This window comes from Telopea speciosissima, chromosome 3 (assembly GCF_018873765.1).
Source record: "Telopea speciosissima isolate NSW1024214 ecotype Mountain lineage chromosome 3, Tspe_v1, whole genome shotgun sequence".
In the NCBI taxonomy this organism is placed as follows: domain Eukaryota; kingdom Viridiplantae; phylum Streptophyta; class Magnoliopsida; order Proteales; family Proteaceae; genus Telopea; species Telopea speciosissima.
The window spans coordinates 51,819,614-51,846,327 of record NC_057918.1 but is presented as its reverse complement, the minus strand read 5'-3'; the positions used below and the strand labels follow the sequence as shown (position 1 = coordinate 51,846,327).

The 26,714-nt window shown below is 39.8% G+C and overlaps 1 protein-coding gene across 3 annotated transcripts in view; it reads left to right on the top strand.

Moving 5' to 3' along the window:
• Positions 1-26,714, top strand: part of LOC122656497 (electron transfer flavoprotein-ubiquinone oxidoreductase, mitochondrial) — a 138,808-nt gene that overhangs the window by 9,940 nt on the left and 102,154 nt on the right. For 2 of the 3 annotated variants that reach the window (XM_043851039.1, XM_043851040.1), the window contains exons 2-8: positions 5,137-5,213; positions 6,415-6,521; positions 7,071-7,152; positions 7,273-7,381; positions 23,608-23,654; positions 23,781-23,855; positions 24,273-24,389. In XM_043851039.1, the coding sequence (XP_043706974.1) occupies positions 5,137-5,213; positions 6,415-6,521; positions 7,071-7,152; positions 7,273-7,381; positions 23,608-23,654; positions 23,781-23,855; positions 24,273-24,389 (614 nt within the window). The remainder of the gene's footprint in view (positions 1-5,136; positions 5,214-6,414; positions 6,522-7,070; positions 7,153-7,272; positions 7,382-23,607; positions 23,655-23,780; positions 23,856-24,272; positions 24,390-26,714) is intronic. The other variant, XM_043851041.1, reaches the window with a different exon arrangement.

The window sequence follows — 26,714 nt, the reverse complement described above, 5'->3', positions numbered from 1 at the left end:
ACCAGCTTTATGCAATGGATGACTCAAGTGCTTCTCCTACCGCGCATCAATGATGTTAGTGTATTACCTTGTACTCTGGGGTATCGCAACTCTGACCATTTCCTTCATCTTCTGAAGGGCAGCATAAATGTGGGGCAAGGTAGGCTTCTTCTCTATATCAACCATCCTTAGTACTGCCACCACTAGCTCTAATATGGCAACAACTTTATGCATGTCCTTCCAGAATTGGTCACTTGCAATGGTATGTTGTGCTGCCCTCCCTTCTTCTGAATTAGACCCATGCCAACCAAACTACTGTTCACTTGTGAACATAGACCTCAGACCTATCACCTTCATCTGAAAGCGCTCTTCAATGCAATGTAATTGGTGGCAAATCGAGTGACACTAGGCCTTACTAAATTGCCTATGCATTTTTCCCTCAACATGACTAAAGCATAACCATGGTTATATACAAACGTGGTCACTTGTCTTGCCCTATTGACTACATCTGCCACCAAAGTTTTCTTCCCCATGTCTTTTAACATTAAATCAATGGAATGTGCTGCACATGGAGTCCAAAAGAGGCGGATCCTCTTATTCTTCTTGTTCATCAACTTCTCTCCAGCCTTATTAAAGTTAGAACCGTTATCCGTCACAATTTGGATAACGTTCTTTAGTCCTATTTCATCCACCACTAGCTTCAGTTCCTTATACAAGTATGATGCATCCTTTACATCATCAACAGACTTCAAGAATACTGTCTTTTCATTGCAACTTACCATGAAATTGATAATGGACTGTCTAGTAGGTCCAGTCCAACCATCAGCCATAAGGGTAACCCTATACATCTCCTACCGTGGCTTCAGACCCTCAATGTACTCTTTCAGCTCCTCTACCTCCTTAGGCAAATATACATTATATAAGTCGTGTGGTGAAGGCCCCTTCCATCCTTGGCCAGCCCTCCCTACAGCGTCAAGGAATGCATCATAGTATGTTCCTTGTGCTACATTAGCTGGAATGTCATTGTATAACATGAACTTGCTTAAGGCTTTCCGTGCTTCCTCTTATTTATCACCAAACACTTGCGGGATGGTTGGCTGGTAGGCATCTTGTTGCCTAAAAATAGATGGATCCTGCTAAAAAATGGGATCTGGGGAATGTGCTCATGGTGGGGTTGGGGGCCATGGGATCTGTCTTGTGTCAGTGCTTCTCCTCTGATCTAGTTTCACTGGTGCAGCTGAGCCAGATCCACAAGCTCCTCTTGCCTGCTCATATCTTCTCATATTCTCATAATGCAAACTTTGTCTATTCTCTGCCAAAGTCTGCCGGTAAATTCTCCACTCAGCCTCTGATTCAAACTCACCAGGTGTAGGCCTATATTCAATATCATCTCCTCCATGGATCTCTACAGCAGGCCTCTCTGGCACTGCCTCATCAAACTCTATTTGTTGTCTTTCCCTCTCAACTTTCTTTGCTTGTCCTCCACTCAAGTGTTGGGCCATAGCCACTTTCACTCGGCTCAGAACATTTTTGCATAAGGCAACATCCTTACCTGTACTAGCCAAATGTTGTTTTAACCTAGTGACTCCTCCAGATAGCAACTTTCCACAATAGTTACACTTGGACTTCTTTTTATCCTTGGACATCAGGACTCCTTGTTGCCATGCTATATCAACACTGTCCCCAATTATATACCAAATGTCTTACTCTTTACACTGTTACATAAAAAAACATGTATTAGTAACTATTAAAGACTTAAAGTAATGTATTAAAGACTTAAAGTATTGTATTCGCAACTATTAAACATAATGTTAAGCTACTAGAACAATCAAATGACTATCTCTTATTTATCCCCTAATCTTAGTATTTATTTCTTAATTAAAAATAAAATTTATAATTTTTATTAAAAATATTTATACTTTAAAGTATAAAATATTATAATGTAATGATGTATTTGACACCACTTGAAGTTGGACATTATGTACATATGTTGTGCATAATTTTTCAACAAAACAAGTATTTTTTCTTAATATTATTTATTTTTTTTACAATTTTAATAATATATTTATTAATTCTGAAAAATGAAATAATTTTTTTAATGGGTGAAAAAATAAAATGATTCCATGAGGCTGTAGAGCATCCAAAGTTGTCCAACATACATGAAAATCATTTCCGAACAAGTGACATGAATCTACCAAGGATTGAACAATTTTTTTTAAAAAAAATAGATTTGGGGAAAAATAGTTTACCTTTGAAAAATCCTTCAAATTTGTGATAAATCTTGAAGATGTGTAGTTGAATCTTCAAATATGCAGTTGAATCACCTCTCCCGAAGTTCAAGTCTTGAAATCTACAGGTAAAATGAAGAACGAGCTTCAAATGGGGAAGAAGAGAGTAGTTTTGGGAGCTTTGGACAGAACTCGACCGAGATATGTCGAGTTAGGTAAGTAAATAAAGTGGTAGATGGGTCATTTTATAGGTCAACCCATGATCTCGACCCGATATTCGAGATCTCGCTGAGATCTTGTACTTTTTAATATCGTATTCCATCTCGTCTTGGCTTCTCATAAAACTGAGAAACTTGCCGAGATCTCGCGATTTCTCGAACTATGAATAGAGTAGGAATCATAACACTGAGAGATGCCGGTCATATGGTTAGTGGTTCCAGAGTCAATGACCCATGAAGAGGCAGTGGAAGAGGTAGATGTAGGGGCCTGTAAGGTGGAAATTGAAGAATCTTGTACTGCGGGTGTAGAAGAAGAGCTGTCCAGATATGATATAATCCTGAGAAACGTTGCAATATCATCCTGAGTGAGAGAACTGGTGTCTGTTTGTAGTCCAAATAGATATCCCATAGGTTCAACCTTAGTCATCATAGTGTGTGATATGACTCCCCCTCTCTTGCTGCCATGCATACCAGGGGGACAGCCGTAAAGCATCCAACATCTCTCTCTAGTGTGCCTAGATTTCCCATAGTGATCACAGCTGAATCTATCCCTTGTCATTCCCTCGGGATGCCCCTTGGCCTCTTCCTCCAACCTCTGACATAATGTAGGAACACACATAGAAAGTGGGGATGATACCCAAACCAAATGAGGAACACTCTACCCAAAAAATTCTTCTCAATACGCAGAAAAAAATTCCAGCAAGCAGGTAACCATAAAAAACTTGGAGAAAACTAACTCACATACACCGTTGGTTGTATTTGGACTAATTTGATTCTCTTCAGTCCTCTTTCAGACCTTCCTTTTAAGTTTGTACAGAGAGGCTAACAAGCCTGCAGACATTTTGTCAAGGTTGCAGTCCATAGTAGTATAGTCTTTTCTTCCTGTTGTTAACTTTGCAGATCTCCCAGAGAGTCATCAAAGTTTTATCTAGAAATATCTCTAGGGGATGGTCTATAAGGCTGTAAAATTTGTATACCCATCTCTCTATATTAATATATTCTATTCTTTCCTTCTTCCAAAAAAAGAAACAAAAAAAAAAAAAAAAGAAAAGAAAGGAAAAAAATGCTTAAATGCTATCGATAATTGCAGATTAGGAATTATTTTAGCCATTCATATACCTGACAGAAGCTATCTACATATTAAGGAGGCTCATGGAAAGATATAGAGAAAGCAAGAAGGATCTCCATATGGTCTTTATTGACTTAGAGAAAGCTTATGACCGAGTTCCTAGAGATTTAATCCAGTGTGTCCTAGTTAGAAGAGGAGTTTCTATCAAATGTGGATGTTATAAAAGATATGTATGCGGGCGTGGTGACTAGTGTGAGATCTGTGGGAGGTCAGGGAAAGGAATTCCCAATTACGATTAGTTTACACCAGGGATCAGAGTTAAGCCCTTATATTTTTTGCGCTCATCATGGACGATTTAACGAAGGATATTCAATATGAGATCCCGTGGTGTATGCTCTTCGCTGATGATATCATTTTGGTGGATGAGACAAAAGAAGGGATTAACTCTAAGTTAGAGCTTTGGAGGTCAACATTGGAAACAAGAGGCTTTAAGATTAGTAGAACAAAGACGGAGTATATGATGTGTAATTTTAGTAACACTGTGATGGATACTGATATGGTTCAAATTGAGGATAGAGATATACCACAAAGTGACTACTTTAGATATCTAGGATCAATCATAAGTAAAGAAGGTGGCATAGAGGATGATGTTTCCCAGAGAATTAAAGTGGGATGGATGAAGTGGAGAGGTGCGTCTGGAGTGCTGTGTGACCGATGTATTCCTTTAAAGCTTAAAGGAAAATTCTATAGAACTGTGGTACGACCGGCTATGATGTATGGGGCAGAATGTTGGGCAGTTAAGAATTGTCATATTGATAAGCTTTGTGTAGCAGAGATGAGGATGTTAAGATGGATGTGTGGTAAAACAAGGAAGGATAAAGTACGTAACGAACGTATTAGAGTGGATGTGGGAGTCGCCCCGATCAGTGACAAACTCCGAGAGAGTCACTTAAGGTGGTTTGGTCATATTCAACGGAGGCCTAGGGACGCCCCAGTAAGGAGGAGTGATATGATCCCGATTGAAGGAGCTAAAAGAGCCAGGGGCAGGCCTAAAAAGACCATAGGAGAAGTGGTGAAGAAGGACATGCATAGCCTAGGTCTTGTACCTAGTATGACTTCGGATAGGGCCTATTAGAGGGCAAGGATCCAGATAGCAGACCCCATTTAGCTGAGATTCTCCTGTAATGCTGGGTTGGGCTTCTTTCCTCTAACCATCTTTCATCTTCCACTTGTCATTTTACACTTTCCATTTTGTATCTAGTGTCATATTGCATCTTTCCTCAGTTTCCATTTCTTCTTTCATATTGCATCCCCTGTTAGAACTTAGTTTTCTTTTATTGTGTTTGGATCCATGTAGCTGACCCCATTAAGTTGGAATAAGGCTGAGTTTGTTGTTGTTGTTGTATATACCTGAACCCCTTGTATGCCAAATTGTTTCTTGTCTTCATGATCTACCAGACAGTTGCCTTAGATTTAAACTCTTATTATATACAATACTGTTAATTTTCTCTGCTAGGCTACTGCTACTAGTGTTTACTCAGTGTAATATATTGGTTCTCCTATTTCTAATGTTTTGCAATTTTCAACATGTATTCCTTTTGGTGTTGCTTTTGACCATAGCTTTCTTGTCCTGTAATTGTAGGTGCACATATCGTATCAGGGAATGTTTTTGAACCTCGGGCACTAGATGAACTTCTTCCTCAATGGAGACAGGAGGGGGTGCATTTCTGAAGCTATACCTGTTCCTCTGTCTTACAAAGTTGTTGCATGTGTAAATTCTTGTCTGTCAGCAAAGTGTGTTCATGCAAGTATAATGATCTACACAGTCAAGGTTATGGACATGTGTAACTTAAATCTGGAAGGGATGATGAAAGAAGTCCTATGTTGTGTACATGGGGCACTCATGAAGAGATGATGTAGATTTTAGATTAGGGCTTCATTAATAAGATATATCTGTAGAAGTTTAGTTGACTTAAATATGTATAACTGAGGAAGCAATTTGAAATAGAGTTTCTAAACTGAAATTTAGAAAAGAGCTAAATCAAAGAGCTAGGATCCACATCGGGATCCTAACCCTAATGCCCTCCATTATGAAACCCTTGAACACTGTCCTCTCTCTCTCTTTTCTCGTTTTTTTGCACCGCAAGCCACCACCACAGCTCCTGCCGTTGCCCCCCGTCTCTCTGGGTCTCGACTTTAGCGCCTCCAGGCACCACCATCGTCAACGCCTTCGTCTCCTCTCTCTCTCTCTTGGTCTCTGCTCCAGCACCGCCCCACCACCGTTACTGCCCTCTCCTAGCGCCTCCATCATACGCCGCCGGCTCTTCTTCTTCACCCTTGGTGATGAGTTTTCTCCCACCAAGGGTCTTTATCCCTGCAATGAGATAAACCCCTCTTTCAATCGGGATTGGTTGATGTTTTCTTTGGGATCCTCCTTGAAGCATTGATGTTAATGCTTTGGTGAACCTGATTTGATCAGCAACCATGTCTAATATGTCTACTGCATCAACTGAATCGGAAGGAGTTAGTTAGCGTGACTTTCCTACATTTCCTCCTAGCTCCTTCTCCTTCTCTTTTTGTCAATTCTTTGGAAACAAACACAAATAGGTTTCTTTCCCGTAGTTCAAATCTGTTGGAACTTTCATTATTGTTTTCACATTATTTGAGTATGTTCTTCTTCTTGTTGTTTAGATTCTGATTTATTAACCCCTTCTTTTCATTTCAGATATTCTTACCTAGTTTTCTTAATAGTTCAAAGCTGATTTATATTAGATTCAGTTTCTGGCAGTGCCATAAGTCTTTGTTATTCCTTTTTTAATTGTATTTCTATTGTTAGTGAGCCAATTACCTGCAGGTTTTCAATTGACCTACAATTTTGTTTGTTTGACTCATATGCATTTAGTTTCTACATTTTTTGCAGGCCCCGGTCAATGTTCCTGTTTCTGATGACAGATTTTGGTTACTCACGAAGGATCGTGCTTTTTCACTTCCATGCCCATTTGATAATGACGGCAACTATGTGATCAGGTAATTACATGATGTGCCTCTATTTTGTATAAAACAAGTCAAAGTGAACAAGATAAAGGTCCAGGTGGCATAGACTGACTTGGCTCGAAATCCAATCTGGTATGACATAGTCCTGTCTGATTTTCTCACCCCTTTCGGGAATCATTTGCTAATTTGACTCTGGCCAAGTCCTTAGTCACCTGAATGACTCATTATGCATCGAGTCCGGTATCACTTGGTCAAAATTTCCATTCTCTGGAAAGGTTCTTGCTTCATTATATATATATATATATATATATATATAATATAATATAATTAGGTGCACACAATTTGTTACCATTTCTTCCATGTTAAGAATAATAAGCTATACAAAATTCATTATTTGGGATCCCGACCTTTCTCTCCTATCCGGCTTTTAGTTATAATCACTTCTTTTCTCTGCTTTTGTTTATTTCTAATAGCTCGAGTTTATTTTTGTTTCTGTTTCCGTTCTGTTTTCCTCTCCTGTTCATATTCCTTTTCGAAATCTTTTCCTATTATTAAGCTTTTGATTGTGGACCTGTGATGCAGTTTGAGTGAGTTAACACGTTGGATGGGAAGGAAGGCGGATGAATTAGGAGTCGACATATACCCAGGCTTTTCGGCTAGTGAGGTAATTGTTTTTTTTATGTCATCAATGAAGATGAAGGTAATTGTTTCAATTTCCTAAGTTGTAGTTCAAATGTTAAAATATTCAGGGTATTATTCATTTATGAGTTCCAGAATGGTGCAGATTTTATATGATGGAAATGACAAGGTTGCTGGGATTGCAACTAAAGATATGGGTGTTGCTAAAGATGGTTCAAAAATGGAAAACTTTCAGTGTGGTGTTGAACTGAAAGGTATCATTTTGGACTTATTCCTGAACATTTAGTTTTCCTATTGTTATACATGATCCTCATGTTGGAGTGAATCTTTATTCTGAAGGTCCCCAATGAGTTATATCCACCAGTGAACATTGATTAATTTACCTTGAATCTACTGCAGATAATTCAACCGGCATGTTTATAGTTGTATTTTATTTTTTCAAACTATATACCTTATTATCATGTCAGGAAAATTAATTTTATTATGCAAAAATCAACACACACATCCAATATTTGATGTCATGGAGCGTTATGTTCTTATCTGCAGTGATAACTTTCATATTAAATCCAAGGCAGTTTTCCAGGACATTGGTGACCTGCTGCCAATTTGTCTAGGTGCCTAGGTCCCAAAATTCATCAGAGAAGGGGAATAAGGTGGGGAAAAGATAGAAAAGCAGGGAAAAAAAAAGGAATAGGATGTAAAAAAGGAGGAAAAAGATTGAGGGACGAGTACCCGTTCCCTCGCATCGACCTCCTGATCGACACAACGGCTGGCCATGAGATGCTGAGTTTCATGGACGCCTACTTGGGCTACAACCAAATTATGATGAAAGAAGGCGATGAAATCCATATGGCATTCAGAACAGACAAGGAAATCTACTATTACAAGGTCATGCCTTTTAGGCTAAAGAATGCGGGCGCAACTTATCAAAGAATGGTCAACAAGGTGTTCCAAGATCAGATTGGCCGCAACATGGAGGTCTACATCGATGACATGCTGGTTAAAAGTGTGAGAGTAGAGCAACACTTGGGGGACTTAGATGAGGTCTTCTAGGTACCGAGGAAGAACCATATGAAGTTGAACCCCGCCAAATGTGCCTTTGGCGTGACATCTGGCAAGTTCTTGGGGTTCATGGTGTCAAAGCGAGGGATCGAGGCCAATCTGTCCAAAATTCAGGCTATCAGGGACATGGCGCCCCCTCGGACGGTAGGGAAGTTCAAAGATTGAACGGAAGAGTAGCAGTACTGACCTGGTTCATGTCTCGAGCAGGAGACAAATATTTACCATTCTTCAAAACTTTGAAGAACTTGAAAGACTCGAAGGAGTTCGTCTAGACCGAAGAATGCCGAAGAGCTTTTGAGGAGCTCAAACAATACCTGGAAAGCCCACCACTTCTGGTGCGACCAGAGCCCAAAGATGAGTTACAACTATCCCTGGTGGCCTCACCAGTAGCCGTCAGCGCGGTTCTCCTGAGAGAACATAAGAAACAGTAGAAGCCTATATATATTATGTGAGCCATGTTCTGCTAGACGCAGAGACCAGATACCCAAAGATAGAGAAGCTGGCCTTCGCCCTGGTCTTAGCAACAAGGAAACTTAGGCCCTATTTTCGGACACGTGGTCCACGTCCTGACCGACTAACCTCTCAAGAAGGTACTGCACAAACCCGACGTCTCCTGGTGACTCGTGGCCTGGGCGGTAGAGTTGAGCGAATATCACATAGAATTCATACCCAGAGCGGCGATTAAAGGACAGACTGTGGCAGATTTCATAGTAGAATGCACATACCCGGAAAGAGAACCAGTTGGTGAGTCGGAACCCGAGGCCTCTACCCAGGCCCCGTGGACATTGTTCGTTGACGACTCAAGCAATGTAGTCAGAGGAGGAGCAGGACTCATTCTCACAAGCCCCAAGGGGTTCAAGATTAGGTATGTACTACGGTTCAACTTCCCTGTCTCCAACAATGAAGCAAAGTATGAGGCATTGTTGGCAGGGTTGAAGTTCGCTTGGGCCATCCAAGTAAAAAGAGACAATTAAAGGGGATTCACAACTGATGGTGAACCAGCTAAACAGGGAATACGAGGCAAGAGACGAACGCATGGCGGCGTATCTTGCAAAGGCACAGGGATTGAGCAAGGGTTTCACCACCTTCGAGATGATCAGGATTCCCCGGGCAGAAAACTCTATCGTGGACGCTCTATCCAGATTGACGAAATTTGAGCTCGACCAATTGGACCGATCAGTTTACTTGGAGTTGTTGGACTAACCATCACATAAGGAGGAAGAAGTTGCAGCCCCAATAGAAGAAGAGCCAAGCTGGATGGACCCAATAATCAACTACCTAAAAGATGGCAAACTCCCAGATGATCGGGCTAAGGCGAGAAAAGTCAAGGGCCGAGCCGCACAATACACATGGCTGGACGGTGTGCTCTATAAAAGGTCGGTATCCACTCCCCTACTATGTTGCCTTAGCCCCATGAGAGCTCAATATGTTTTATCAGAAGTCCATGAAAGAATCTGTGGGGGCTACATGGGAGGTAGGGCCTTGGCCTACAAAGTTTTGCGCCAAGGTTTCTACTGGCCTAGAATGCAAGAAGACGCTATTGAATACGTCAAAAGGTGCGAACAATGCCATATGTTCGCCCCCGTGCCACACCAACCGGCCACGCAGCTCACACCTATGTGTTAGAGTTATTAGATGTTTTGGTCTAAGGATATTTTAGGAACTGGTTAAGTTCTAGCAGTCCAATTATGTATTTTCTTTCTTTTTCCCTTTTTTACCTTTTACCTCCCTAGGGAGGTGGATGTGATATGTTTATCATTATCAATGAAGTAATATAGCTGTGTGGAGAATACTCTCCAACATAACACATTACAATCGATCTTCCCTCTGTCTCCTCCTTCTTCTTCTCCCCTTTTTACTTACCTTCATAACCTAAAATCTAACTTGATATCAGAGCTTTAGGTTTGAGAGTCGAATCAGTTCACTTGTTCCTATTTTTTTTCCCTCTCTTTGGAATCCTAAAATGCAAGGGATTCCAAGGAAGAGGCTCCCATGTAAACAGCTTGCTGAAATGGTATGAGATAGGTTATATACAACCTATTCAGGTGTCCAAAGGTGTTATTGAGCTGCATTGAAGCCTCCATGAAGTTTTGAAGCTCATCAAGCTCCCTCTAGGGTTTTCACCAGCTTCAAGTTGCAGCCCTTATATCTCTTCATCTCAGTTTGTGTTTGACCCTTGGAGCAGCTTACTAGGATCGTACAAGAGCCCTTTTTATGCCACATGTGTTCTCTCTTGATGGCTTAGTGCCTTATTTGAGCATAGCTCATTTTCGTGGAGCTCCTTTTTCTGCCCAGGTAAAACCAAGACTGCTATTAGTTGCTTGTTCTTGCTTTTTGAGTAATATGAGCTTCCTTCTTGATTGAGAAGTGATTATGGACACCTCTAGTTGAGGTCTTGGAGCTTGTTTAAGTGGATTCTTCTTCTTGGAAAGTGTTAGGAGCCCATTTTTTCCTGTTTCCTTTTTGGAATTTCTTTTGTGTTGGAATCCTTGTTTGGGTTGAGTTCTTCCTCTTGTTTATGGTCAAATGCCATTTCCCCTACACTATGATTGAATTGGAAACCTTTGGGCTTAGTTCGGCTGATTCACAACCTACTCCCAGCCCCTTAGTTTGTCTTTGAGAACTCACACCTACAGCATCTCCATTCAAGCTAGATAACACCAACTATTTGGATTGGTCCCACTCCGTGAAGCTTTCCCTTAGGAGCAAAGGGAAACTTGGGTATATTATAGGTATCTTGTTAGAAAGCTCCGCAGCCTCCCTCCCGCCTATGAGAAATGGGATACAGAAATTCCACACCATGACATGGCTAATCTTCTCCATGAAGCCAGAGATTGGGAGAAGGTTTATGAGAAATGGGAGACAGAAAATTCCACAGTCATGATTGGTTGTTGCTCATTGTCCCATCCTTCTTTTCACAAACAACACCCGTGCTCCCCAAGGTGATATACTAGGCCGTATAAAACCTTAATCTAACAGTTCTTGCAACTGTTCTTTGAGTTCTTTCAACTCTGCTGGTGCCATTCTATAAGGAGCCTTTGACATCGGTGCTATCTCAGGTATGAGATCAATCACAAACTCAATGTCTCGATCGGGAGGTAAACTTGACACATCATCTGGAAATACATCCTGAAATTCACATACAACAGGTACATCAGACAACACTGATCCCCTTGCTTCAATATCACTTACTGCAGCTATATTGCCTTCACATCTCTGACGTAACAATCGTCTGGCTTGCATAGTTGAAATCAACACTGTTGGCGATCCGCCTATCTCAACACCAAAAAACTTAAACTATGGTCCATCTATAGGTCTAAACACAACTTGCTTCTCAAAGCAGTATACACTTGCATGATAGGCAACCAACCAATCCATCCCTAAAATCTCATCAAAATCTCTCATATTCAACAATATGAGATTAGCCAATACTGACTTCACACAACTCATACATCAAATCAGTCTCTAATACTTAACCAGATGGTGTAAAGACACACAACTGATATTCTAAGGACTTTGGTGCCACATTCAACTGATCTAAATAAATGAGTAGATCCAGAGTCAAACAAAAACATATGCGGGCAATTCAGAAACATTTAACATGCCTGCCAAACACACAATATTTCAAACATAAGATTTTATTCTTATAAAATAATACTTAATACATAGGAGAGTAGGAAATTCCAATTCAACTATAACATGTATAAAGTTACCTACAACTACTGAAGGTGAGGCCTCTACATCCTTAATAGTAAGGGTAAACACTCTTCTTGGGGCTTTGGGCTTTTGATTCTTAGACACATTCTTCTTAGCTTGGACATTTTGATTAGCTTGATTGCCTTGTGGAGGTTGTCCTTTGTGAACATTTCCATGATGATAGTTCCTAGCACAGTGTACAGGTTTCCCACATTTATAGCAAACTAGAACCCCTTGTTGACATTCTTCTCAATGATTCTTTCCACATGTGGGACAAGTTACCTGAGGTTTCTGATTTGATTTGAATTTTGGAATCCTCTTCCTTGCCCTTTTTGAAATGTGCCCCTAGATGGATTGTACTTAAACTTCTTCTTTTGTTCAACATTTTCAAGTTGAGTAGTTACCTTCTCTGCAGCCTCCTAGATCTATGCCTTATGCGCAACTTCAGAAAAGGTACCTGACTGAAAAGTTGCCACAGTCTTCCTAATGTCTGGCCTCAAGCCCTGCTCAAAATGTCAAGCTCTCATCTCTTCGGTATTGACCATATGTGGGGCAAATCTGGATAATTCCTCAAATTTCCTCTCATAGGGCATCACAGACAGTGTGCCTTGTGTCAATTGCATAAATTCCATAACCTTTTTCTGCCTAACACTGGGAGGAAAATATTTATCATCAAATGCAGTCTGGAAACTTGCCCAAGAATTCTGATTACCTTCATCTTCTAATCTAAACTTAGCTGTCTGCCACCACTGATCTGCTTGACCTTGCAACATAAAAGTTGCACACATAACCTTCTGTGCTTTAGTGCATTTCAGAATATCAAATATTTTCTCCATTTCCCAGATCCACTGAGTTGCAACTGAAGAATCTACATTGACTTCTTTAAAGATCAATGACTGCAGTTTCTTAAAACTCTTTCAGCACTTCCTTGTCATCCTCAACAGGTACTACAAGTGGTGCTTGTTGATCTTTATCAGTTCCAGCATGTTCAACTCTGTGCTATATGGCTCCCGCCATAGCATTTAAAGCTCCCGCAAATCCTTGAAATTCTGGTAATTTGCCTCTTCCTGGTATTTCCTGACCAACAACAAAGACTTTAGGTATATTGCCTCCCTCTGGCACTTCAGGTCTAACATAAGAACCTTTTGGCTGGTTCACTATTTTCCTTTTAGGTGTCATAGTTACCTATCACAAAAGAAAAGATGCTTTAGAACTCCAACTTCTATAAAACTATTTATACAATCAACAACAATAGCATTACATGCTACTATTAATAACCCTAAGCCATCAAATCAGTAGTCTGCAGAATCTATAGACTCTGCTCTGATATCAAGACTGTAACGACCCCAAACTAACCAGACATAGCTGGGACTACACAGGGTAAAAGTGTAAAACCATACCATACGCCAACAATATGAATCAAACATCCAGCTTCACTTAGGCAGCTTTATCAGCCACCTCCTACTTCTACTGATACACCTCCTCCTTGTTACTTGGCAGCAGCCCAAGCCTGACTCGATCCATCCTCATCCCTTTGGTTCAACCGAACCCCTGGCTGGACCAATAGTTCACTTGAACCAAACCAAGTCAAACCGAACCGAACAGAACCAATTACAATATTATATTATTATATATGTATACATATACATATTATATATTATATTATATTATATTATATATATATATATATATTAAGTTAATAATATCATTTCACTAGGAATTTTTTATTTCAACAATACACAATAATATTAATAATATTCCAAACGATGTAAAACAACTATGTAGTGTCCCATACCACTACATAATCACAATACAGTGTCCAAACACTCACCAAACAATAATTTTCATCCCAAACTGGCTTCCACTGGCAATTCCTACACCACACCTGCTAGCACAAAAATGAAAAATAGTAATATAAATAATACTGTCGGGCCTTACACAATGTCTTCTTGTGCCGATAAACCTGCAGTGGTGGGGTATGGATAGGTACAATAGAAGGAATGGGTGGTGGTTCAGTATCAACCGACGTGTCCCCAGACAAGTTGGGCTGAGTAGATAGGAGGTGCCCTCAAAGAAGGTCACATCAGCATTAACAAACTGTTTCTTGGGGACTGGGTCATAACACCGGTAACCTTTCTGAGTACGACAGTAACCCAGAAAAACACAATTAGTAGACTGAGGTTCCAACTTACCTACCGGGGAATGAAGATCGTGAACAAAACAAACACAACCAAAAACACGAGGAGGTAAGGGGAAAGGTTGCAAACCCGGGAACAAAATAGAAACAGGAGACTTATTGGCAAGCACAAAGGATGACATGCAATTAATCAAGAAATAGGTAGTGAGGACCCATCACACCAAAAGTGCTTAGGAACTTACTGCTAACAAAACCGAAAATAATGATTGCTTGAATAATCAATTCGACCAAGCAACCCCTTTTATTTATAAGAAAAGCATTACATAAAATAGGACAGAATTGTCCCTACTCTAGCCGACATAAAATATAAGTCCCAAAAGACCAGAATACTGGGGGTATTCTGGATTACATTATTCAACACTCCCCCTCAAGTTGGAGCATAAATGTCAAACATGCCCAACTTGACTAAAGCAAGATGAAACAACTTTCCAGATAACTCCTTGGTGAAAATATTAACAAGCTGATCAACAGACTTCACAAAGGGAACACAAATTAGTCTGCCTCCAATTTTTCCTTGATAAAATGCCTATCCACCTTAACATACTTGGTTCGATCATGCTGCACTGGGTTATGTGCAATGTTGATTGCAGCCTTGTTGTCACAATACAACATCATAGGGAGACGAATAGGAACACCAAGGTCTTGCAATAAATCCTTCAGCCATAGTAACTCATAAATGCCTTGTGCCATGGCATGAAACTCTGCTTCAACACTTGAACGAGCTACCACATTCTGTTTCTTACTACGCCAAGTGACAAGATTACCACCTACAAAAGTATAGTATCTAGAGATAGACTTGCGACAGGAGAGTCAGCCTAATCAGCATCAGTATATGCTTCTATCCGTAGGTGATCATGAGGAGACAGGAGAATGCCTTTCCCTGGAGCTGACTTCAAGTAGTGAAGGATATGATGAACAACCTCCATATGGGAAGAGTGCATGAACTGACTCACAGTGCTCACTGCTATAGCAATATCTGGATGTGTGTGTGAGAGATAAATCAACTTCCCTACCAACCTATGGTACCAGCCTTTATTAAGAGGTTTACCCTCCTTTTCTTTAAGACGAACATTCGCATCTATAGGGGTATCTGAAGGGTGACATCCTAACAAACTAGTTTCTGTTAGCAAATCTAGGACATACTTCCTTTGGGAGAGAAAGATGCCCTTAGAAGATCTAGCAACTTTAATCTCAAGGAAGTACCTTAACTTTCCAAGATCTTTAATCTCAAACTCCTGCCCAAGAAACTTCTTCATACGACTGATTTCATCACCATCATTGCCAGTTATCACAATATCCTCTACGTAGACTATAAGAACAGTGATTTTGTCACCAACTCTTTTAATAAAAAGACTGTGATCAGCATTACTCTGTTTGTAGCCTGTAGAAACCATAGACTTGTGAAACCTGCCAAACCATGCTCCAGGTGACTGCTTCAGCCAATAAAGTGCACACTTCAATCTACGCACTTTGCCTTAGGTTTTGTCACAAGAGAACCTTGGTGGAATATCCATATACACCTCTTCATCAAGTTCTCCATTGAGAAAAACATTCTTCACATCCAGCTGTTGTAAGTCCCATTCAAGATTAACTGCATGATTTACCAAAACTCAGACAGTAATCAATCCCATAAGTATGAGTGAACCCTTTTGCCACGAGTTGTGCCTTATATCTATCCATAGTGCCATCCACATTCTGTTTCACCACAAACACCCACTTACATCCAACAGGTTTTTTTCCTGGTGGAAGAACAACAAGCTCCCAGGTGTCAATTTTCTTTAAGGCTTCCATTTCTTCCATCATTGCTACCTTCCACTTTCCATCTGATAGAGCTTCCTGCCAATTTTGAGGAATACGAACAGAAGAAAGAGAAGAGACAAAAGCACGAAAAGATGGAGAAAGAGAGTCATAGGAAACAACATAGGAGATAGGATGTTGAGTACAAGCCCTAACACCTTTGCGAACAGCAATAGGTAGCTCAAAAGAAGAAGTCTTACTAGGTGGAGAAGTAGGTTCTGGATCCGGGTTTGGCAACTGGATGGGTACTGGTGCTGTAGTGGATTGAAGTTGCTTATGTCTGGTACGGCTCTTTGTATAGACCTTCAAATTTGAATCATTAATCCTCCTCTGAAAATACTAATGGTTTTCTGGACTGGAGTGAGCTCCCCTGAATTGTAATTTCATTGTTATCATTATCTATAGTCTCCCCCTATATTGGAACGTCTTTCCCTGAAGTAGAGGGAGAAACAGGAGCAGGAGGAGCAGATTCATCATCCACATGTTGAAGTAGGGGGGGTTCTATGGTCAATACATCTTCACTAAAACTCTCCCCCTGAAGAGGTGGGGACAAATAATATGAGAGGCTCTCATGAAAAACAACATCCATACTTACCATAGTACGTCTGGTAGGAGGATAATAACACTTATACCCCTTTTGGGTGGTAGAGTATCCTAGAAAAATGCAGTGGAGGCACGGGGTTCAAGTTTACCAGGGGATCTAGTGCCCTTAGCATAACAGACACATCCAAACATCTTAGAGGGAACAATAAAAGAAGAGGTTCCATGTAACAGTTCAGCTGGAGACTTAGAGTCAAGGACCCGAGTAGGCGTAGTAAGGACAGCATCCCCCAATAAAAAGAGGGAACATTTCGAGCAAACATAAGTGCTCTAGCCACCTCCAAGAGATGGCGATTTTTTCTCTCAGCTAAACCATTTTGGGCTGGAGTATCAACACAACTGGTCTGATGTATAATCCCATAGGCAACAAGGTATTTTTGGAACTAACCTTCCATATATTCTGTCCCATTATCACTCCTCAAAATTTTGAGTGGCATTAAACTGTGTCTGAACCATCTTATGAAAGTGCTGAAAACATGAAAAAACTTCATTTTTTGTGTGCATCAGGTAGACCCAAGTGGTTCTGGAGTAACATTCTATAAAGGAGACAAACCAACTATGACCAGAAATAGAAACTTCGTGACTAGGACCCCACACATTAGTATGAACCAAATGAAAAAGGGAGGATCTTTTATTAGAAATAGAGTAAGTTGAATGTGTTTGTTTGGCCAAGACACAAGCCCTAAAAAAAAATTCTTCCTTATAACAGGTTTTAACCAATGCTGGAAATAAATGGGATAAAGTCCCTAAGGGGGGGTCTCCTAATCTAAAATGCCATTGGTGCAATTCAGAGAAGGAGGAAGGCTAACACAATTGAGAAGGTAATGCTGTTGGAGGAAGATGACCATCATCAAGCAGGTACAATCCACCATGCACTTTACCACATCCAATCGTTTGGCCGTTTCCAGTTCCTGAAAAATACAATGAGTGGGAAATAGGACTCTTTGCAATTCAGATCTTTAGTAAGACTACTAATGGACAGAAGATTAGTAGTAAAATTAGGAATACGTAATACATAAGACAGTGTAATGGATGAGGAGCAGCTACTGGAACCCTTTCCAGATACGGAAGATAGGGATCCATCAGCTACCCTGACTTTATCCTTGCGAGAAGTGGGCGCATATTTACGAAAGAGGTTGGAGGAACCTGTTATCTAATCAGTGGCACCGGAGTCTATAATCCATGGAGTAGAGATGACCGCTGCACAATGACCAGCAAATGAAATACTTGAATGGGCAAAGTGGGAACCTGATGAAGTGGAAGAACTGGTAGAAAGAGATGTAGTAGAAGCAGCAGAAGCCTGTAACATACGCCTGAAAGCTTGTAATTCTTCCTCGAAGAGACCATGTTCAGAAGTGAGGACTGTAGCTACACTTTCAGTGTGATTAGCCTTGTTTTTAGTTTTACCACGACCACGTTTGGCTTCAAAATCAGCAGGTTTCCCTTGTAGTTTCCAGCAAGTAGCCTTAGTGTGCATGGTTTGTTGCAGTGTTTGCACTTAACAGGTTCCTTGGTGGAAGTAGTAGCCGTAGGAGAGCCATCAGTAATAGGAGTAGGGCTGGAACCAGCCTGTAGAGCAGACCTATCGACAGTAGGAGTATGAAGCATAACAGCTCTACGAGTCTCCGCAGTATGGACCAAAGCATAGCACTTGTCCAGTGTAGGGAAGGGAGAACTATTAAGAACTTTTACTCGAATAGGGTCATATTCAATGTTCAGACCTGCCAAGAAGTCATATATTCAAATTTTATCAACATGCTTTCTATAGGCTGCAATGTCAGCAGGAGTCGTAGGCTGAAAAGCAGAGTGGCGATCCAATTGTTGCCATAAGCTCTTGAGGACCGCATAGTATTGAGAGATAGAGAGTTCCTTTTGAGTGGTGTCATGAACCTTCTTCCTTATTTCTTACACCTGAGCATCATTCCCAATCTGTCCATATGTCTCCTTTGCAGCAGCCCAAATCTGATGTGCAATGTCCAATAATAAATATCCACTTGATAGATCTGATTGCATGGAATGCAGCAAGAATGACATCACCATAGCATCATTAGAAGGCCATCGGTCCTGAGGAGCACCAGGGTCAAATGGTTTGGTAGCAGTGCCAAGGAGGTGTCCAGTAAGGCCACCGCCAACAACAGTTAAATAGGTAGATCTGGACCACATCAGATAATTTTTCCCATTGAGTTTTATAGCAGCAGCATAAGGGAGATATTCATTCCTTAATTGGCCTTCAACGCCGGAAGTAACAATGGTAATATCAGAACCAAACATACTTCAAATCAGCAGAACAGCAAGTAGTCGATGCAGCCAGCTAAGAACCAAAACACAAAAACAAGATCGATATGGGCGGAAATCGATCCTAAGATGAGAATTCTGAAAATCTTCAAAAAACTTCAATAGAAAGGCACACCAGCAATGTTGAGGGCTCCTTGAAGTAGAATAAAAGTGCTCTCCAAAAACCAGCAAGAGCTGAAGCTTAAAAACTCAAAATCGATTAGAGTCAGGGTTTTGAAAAACCCTGAGATAAGACCGATATAAGGGAATTGCCTTCAATGGATGGTAAACACCTGTGATAATTGCTGTCCAAGACTGCTAAGATGGATCTCTAATAAGGAAAATCAACCTCCAAGGCACAGAGAGGCTCAATCTTCAAGAAGGGGAGAACTCCAAAAATTCGCAGATAAGAGAGGCAGCAGCTGTCGATCTGAACTTGTGATTAGATCATTGATTGAAGAGGTTAGATTGAGGGTAGCATCTAGATCATACGATCACCTCATTAGTGCTGCCCCATGGTGGATGAAGAGAACCAAAGAAAAAAGAGAGAAAGAGGAGATCGAGTGGAAGGAGGAGGTAGAAAAAAACGATGGAAGGGGGAAGTGTTTTGAAAACCTAGATCAGAGAAATTGGCTCTGATGCCATATTAACAAAACAGAAAATAATGAATGCTTGAATAATCAATTCGACCAAGCAAGCCCTTTTATTTATAAGAAAAGAATTACATAAAATAGGATAGAATTGTCCCTACGGTAGCCAACATAAAAGAATAAGTCCCAAAAGATTAGAATACCCCCATGGTATTCTGGATTACATTATTCAACACTTACATATGAAACATAATGGCATGAGCTACCTCAAGTAAATGTTTATTTTTCCGTTCTGCTACTCCATTTTCTTGTGGAGTATAGGTACAACTAGTTTGATGAATCATCCCATGAGTAGCACAAAAAAAAGAGATTTCATTTTGAACAAATTCCAAAGCATAATCAGAACGAAATTTTTTTTAATAGGAACTCCAAATTGAGTCTTTATTTCATTATAAAAATTTTGAAATATAGATAAAAACTCTGAACGATCCTTCAAGAGGTACAACCTTGGAAGGAGAAGCAATCCGCTGAAGTTTGGAATATGTGTCATTGAGAGTAGGAACTGACTCACCAGCAAGCAACTGACCCTATACAACCTTTAGATTAGGGTTCAGACCAATATGAAATTTAGAGACAAAAAATTCATTCCGTTGGGCTTTTAGCTTCTCAATGTCTGTAGTAAGTGGCTGAAACACATTCTGGTCTTCAACCATTCCTTTGAACGTACTGTAGTATTCCTGTAGAAACTTGTCAGACTGTTGAAGTTGGAACAACTTCTCATACAGGTCATAGATGTGAGTCGTACTCTTTTCTTGGGAATATGTCTCCTTCAAATCATCCCACACTCCCTTGGCAGTAGTATGGAATATAACATTGGCAGCAATATCGGGCTCCATACTGTTCCATAACCAGATAAGAATAATCGCATTGTCCTTGACCCATTCATTATAATCCTTAGAATCAGATGCAGGAGGACTTGATGTAATATGACGGAGCTTATACTTAGCCATGATGTAAACCCAAACAGCTCGAGCTCAAAGCAGGTAATTGGAGCTCCCTTTGAGCTTGATAGAAGTAATCTGGACATTAACATTGTCCGAAGTATTCTTGGACTCAGCCATGTTACCAGAAAAATAATAAATCCAAAAGAAAATCAATAGGAAGCAGGGTTATGACATTTCAAAAAATCGATTTCAATAGAAAAAGAACAGGAGCAGCCCAAATCACCAAAAAGAAGATACTAGAAAAATACACAACCAGCAATAGGGAAGGCTTCACCACTATAGAGCAATGCCAGAAAACAAACCAGGAAGAAACCGCTGTATCTGGATTTTGGTGAAGAAGCCAAAATCGATATTAAAAGTAGTGGCGAACCATGAAAGACAAAGTAGCATCAGCAACAGAAGCAACCAGGAGCCATGAACACATAAGCTCCAAAAAAAAAACACCAAAACCAGCAGCACGAGAGATCGAACTTATCAGTATTCTGCCTGAGATCGATACATCAAGAGTGGATCAGAATTCGATGTGGACTGCAATCAGCAGCAGGATACTCGAGCAGAAACAGGTAAAGTGCACTCCATAAATAAGAGGAGTGATTACTTCATAATAATTGCAGCATTAGATGGCTGCAAACCACATGGTGAGAATCGAAAAAACAATCAGTAGAAAATGACTGAAAAAAAATCTCAGATCTGATTACAAGTACAGTGATATCATGTTACAATATCGAGACCTTGCAATCAGAAATGAGAGAGAGAGAGAGAGAGGGAGAGAGAGATCAAAATTAGGGTTTGGTTAAGGTTAGGGTTTGAGGAGTTGGTTATGCTAGGCAGGTGCAGGGGAAGCTATCAGTGAAAGTTTCATTAAGTTTTGATGGAGGAATGTGTGCTGGAATTAATTGGCAGCAAGTCAGGTTTAAGGTTTTGAAAAGTGGAAGATGATGGAATATAGGGTTTATAATAACAGGAAATCAGGTGGTTGAATGGGCTTAATATTTACGTTGAGTGTGGGTAGGGTGGAGGGGATTATATGCTGAAAGTTACAGCTAAATCAGATGGTTAAATCTGGAGTTATGGAGGTTTCCTAATAAAGACAGGAGAGAGGGGTAAAAGTGTAATTTCAGACAATCGGATGGGTGGATGGTAATGAAATTTGGATCGAGTCTCGTTTAGGGTTTGAGGAAGATTTGATCAAAATCTTAGCAGGTTCTAACGGTTAGATTTGGCTGGGCAGAATTATCGCGAAAATCACCATGCATTTGACCTTCTAGAAGGGAAGAAGAATAGTTGCAGGTTTTAGGTTATGGGAAAATTAAAAACAGAAAGGGGGAAACTAGGGTTTGGGCTGTAGAGGATTAGAAGAAGAGTGGAAGGGATGGGGATCACTTCTAACTTACTGTTGTTGCAGAAACTCTCTGGCAGCAGCTTGTTGGAAGATGAAACTTGAATAAAAATTTAGTCTTGAACTAGAACTGAAGGAGATCTTCAAAGAACTTGAAGGAGAGCTTCAAAAGAACCACCCGAGTTTCACACTGCAAGGTGTCGATTGGATCAAACACCAATCCCACCAACAAACCACCTGGGCTTCTCACTGCAAGGTGTCAATCGGATCAAACACCAATCCCACCAGCCTTGATCAAATACAAGACAAAAATCTTCAATGGAGAAGAAGAGCAGAAAAAGCTTTCATTAATATCAAAATTCGTATCCAATGTTTGCCCCCCTTCCAACCTTATGTACAAGACTCAATCACTCAAAATAGACTCCTAAAAAACAAAAAAGGAAAGACCTAACCCAATCCTTAACCTATTGGGTAACTTAAACTGACTAGGAGACTGAAATAGACTCAAAATAGAGTCCTAATCCAGCCCAACCAAACAATTAAAAGAAAATTGACTAAAATCACTTAAATTGAACCACTAGTTCAAACCAGACCCGGTTCAATTTAAAACAATAAAAACATGAAAATAAAACTAAGTATAGGACTAAAACATCTAATCCCGTACGCAACCTAATTATCCATATTTTAAGCCCATAAAAGTGGCCTATTACATAGAAAACCCATGGGATCAAAGGCCCAACATGTATATGACCCAACCTTAGACTTATTCCTAATAAAAGAAGCTCAATTTGGTGATTTAAATCTGCATCAGGACAGCCTGCGGCTTGGGCAGAATACCCAGCCGCAAGATTGCTTCCTTCTATTTATAATAATGAACCACAAAATAAAATAAGTGCAAAAGACAAGTATACCCCTGAATCCCACAACTCTATAGTATAGTGGGAAGTAGAGCCGAAAATACTAGAAAGAAAAAAATGTCCTTAAATTTAACAATAATTATAATATATGGCATGGTTATGGGATTTGACAACCATTCTTCATTGATTGAATTGTATCTCGATCAAATCTGAGAATGCTCCTACTGGACGCGGGCTCAATTGGTAGGCGTTGCTCCTCCATCATGTTTCATCGCCACCTTGAAGCGCATCGCATGAAGTTCTCCAAATTACATATCCTTCACATACTTTAAGTTACATCTCATGAACTTTATAATTAATAAAATAATAATCCATTGGAAAACCTTGAGAAAATCAGCCCTTTCCATTTAGGGTTGCCCAACCGGGGGTGGGGGTTGGGGTGGTGTACACATTAAATGTGGAGTGTAAGAGAGGGGGGGGGGAGAGAATAACATAAATTAAGCGTGCATTACATACATCACATGTGATCTCATGACCAGCCCATGCCACAACCCACAATTTTTATGTTGCAAAATATATCATTGCATTAATTAACAATTAAATAAGGCAAGCAATTCAATTAATCCAACTCTTGGATAACCAAAGTAGGTTTTTTAAGGGTATTTCCATTGTTGCAACCACTTGCAATATAAAGATATTAAACACTTTAATATGCTGTCCATGTTGTGTACATAAGGTCTCATATTAGGGTTTGAGGGCAAAAAGGTCATTATAGTCTTATCACATAGGGCCTAATGATAGACAAGGGCAACACAGTAATTTCACCATAATGTTAGCAATTATTTAATTCCATGAACAATTCTGAAATATATTGAAGAACTTATATTAAATACTGCCATGTGAATTAACCAAAGAGGGGACCGAACTGGTTCAAAACTGGAACTAACCCTAATTGCATAGAAGAAAGCACACAACATGCACAGAGCCACACTATCTCCCAAGAATGATTTTCTGAATGTTGATTAATAAGATTAATTCCCTTAAATTTTGAGTGTGAAATGCAGGTCATATTACACTTCTTGCTGAAGGATGTCGAGGTTCATTATCAGAGGTGTGGTGAAAATGTGTCTGCCTCATTGACACAACAGTGACCATAACTGTTGAGTTCGTGTTTGCCTCCCCTCTCTCTGATGGTCCTACTAACATCATCAACTTGGGGCTTTTTCCTGCGTTTCAGAAAATAATGAGACATTACAAGTTGAGAGAAAAAGTAAAAGCACAACATCAGACATATGCTCTAGGCATAAAAGAGGTAAGCTATAATAATTAGCAAACTTTTAACTGATTATCAGCATTTGCAATACGTTTATTGCTGGCTCTAGAAGGTTTCACAAGGCTCTGAAACCATGCTTGTTGTATATTTTCCTATTTCTTCTTTTGTGCTTGTAAGCCAGTTATTTACCATTCTCCTCCAATTTTTTTTATTTTTTATCCCTGATACTATTATTTTCTCTGGATGTGATCGGATTGGCTCCATGAGAAGAGCCACCATATAAAAAATGTAACTTTTAGTTGTGAAATCAAGCCATTTTGGTTTGCTTATTTCATGTTCTGTCTGAAAGCCTTGACCAAAGGTGATCAGCATTCTTAGGTAGATTTCTCATTTTAGCTGTGGAGAAAGATCTGTCTCTTGATTTCAGTACCTTTACCTAACTTGTGAGATATCTAGGTGTGGGAAATTGATGAAGGGAAGCATAAACCTGGTTCTGTGCTTCACACACTGGGATGGCCACTTGACAGTAAAACCTATGGTGGATCTTTTTTGTACCACATGAAGGATAGACAGGTACTTTTTCTTTCTACCTATTGATTCATTGACGAATGGTTTGTTGATGTTGCTTGCCTTCTGATTAAGTAAGCTTTGTTCTGATTATTGATTATTTAGATTAATTTTTTTAAAATTTGTCTTTACTTGGTAACTTTTGTTCGTCATCCTTCTTCTGTACTGTTCACTCTTTGAGACTTTGAGTATTGCTATAACCTTTTTGCCAAGTTGCTTGTATGATCTACAAGGGTATTAATGACACATTATGATGTTGGTGCAGCTAAGACTGCCCAGTTGAGCTTTGGAAGACCCTATTTGGACCATGGACAGATAGTAAGGGCCTTGAGCTACTTGTTTATTGTTTTTTTTATTTTGTGTACTAGGCCTTAATTATAAGCCCATAAAGTTCGGGTATGGTCTGAGGTCTTAGCACAAGATTAGGAGTTGATAGATGTCTTAGCTTCTAAGTTAGAAGATTTTGTGTCAGATTAGGATATTAATAGCTGTCTAAGAGTTCTGTTTTAAGTCATTAAGTCAAGTCATTGTGTGAGAGTAATTAGGAGTCCTTTTGAGTCAGGTTAGGGATTTCAAAGGGCTAAATATATGTAATAACCCCCCATCAGTTAGACATGATTTGAGTAAAGAATTTTGCGTTTTCATAAGAGTTTTGGTGTTGTTTAGCTGTGCATTCGAGATTGGGTTTTCCAGACTTTATTTATTGATTTTCTTTTTCTACTTCTTCTAGTTCTGATAATCTCCTACTATCAGGTGCTTTCTTTCCTTGCTCTTCTTCATAATCTTCTAGAACATCATTTACTTTTTCTTCTTATCTCTCTCTTTGAATGCATCGATTTCATAGTTTCTATTGGTTCCAACCGAATACTGTTTCTGAGATTAGAATCATACTCTACTCAAATCTGAGCTGTTTTTTAGATCATGGTTTGAGGTCTCGCTGAGATCTTGTGAGATCTCGGCATTTGTCTTGGTTTCGACAAGTACCAAGTTGAAAGCCCATGCAAGTTCAAAGTATTACATAGTTTAGCTGAGGTTTCGTTTTGGCGAAAATGCTGCCAAGTCACTTAATATAAAAGCCTGGTTTCGACGAGACTTGGTTGAAATTTCGAGCAGTCTCACCAGGTCTCGGTGGTTTCGGTAGATTGTGAAGGAAAACACCTCAAAACCTCATTTTTTGCCAAAATTTTACCAAATCTCGCCTTGAACAAGTAAACTTGTCACTCAACAACATCGTTTGGTGGGGATTTTCTGCAATACAACATCATTTGGAGGAGATTTCAACTTGAAGGTAATACACTATTCCCTTAAGGAGTTTTTTTGCAAAAAATATGATGTATGCTTGCTTCTTGTTGTTCAATATTTTATATGTTGAACAGGTTTACCTGATCTATGACTTCATAAATTGAATTTGTTTTTTCTGTTATTAAATTTTTTTTTCAGTTTTTCTGCAAAAGTTAAATTATTTTCTTGCCAAAAATAAAAGTTGAATAAAATAGGGTTTATACTAACTTTTTGGAGGTCAGTTATATATAATGTTGAGAGAGTTTAGAATTAGAGAATAATGCTTCGGTGGTCTAAGGTAGACCCCAAGCCATATATTTATATTAAGAGATAGAAAATACATGGACAGAATTGTCCTTAACATAGCCGACATGGCTGTACATGAAATAAATATAGGAAAAAGACCAGAATACCCCCATGGTATTCTGGTGTACATAATTCAACACTCCCCCTCAAGTTGGAGCAAATATGTCAATCATGCCCAACTTGACTAGATTAGGATGGAACAATTTCCCAGACAATCCCTTAGTGAAAATATCAACAACCTGATCAGTAGACTTCACAAAGGGAACACAAATCAACCTTTCTTCCAACTTCTCCTTAATGAAATGCTTGTCCACTTCAACATGCTTGGTGCGATCATGCTGTACCGGGTTGTGTGCAATGCTGATTGCAGCTTTGTTGTTACGGTACAACATCATAGGAAGATGAACAGGAACACCAAGGTCTTGTAGCAAGCCTTTCAGCCAAAGTAACTCACAGATGCCCTGTGCCATAGCACAAAACTCTGCTTCTGCACTAGAACGAGCCACCACATTCTGCTTCTTGCTACGCCAGGTGATAAGATTGCCTCTTACAAAAGAACAATACCCAGAGATAGACTTCCGATCTGCAGAACCAGCCCAGTCAACATCGGTAGATGCCTCTACCCGTAGGTGACCATGAGGAGACAGAAGAATGTCTTTTCCAGGAGCTGACTTCAAGTAGTGAAGAATCCGAAGAACAACCTCTATATGAGAATAATAGGGGTCATGCACTCATGCATGAACT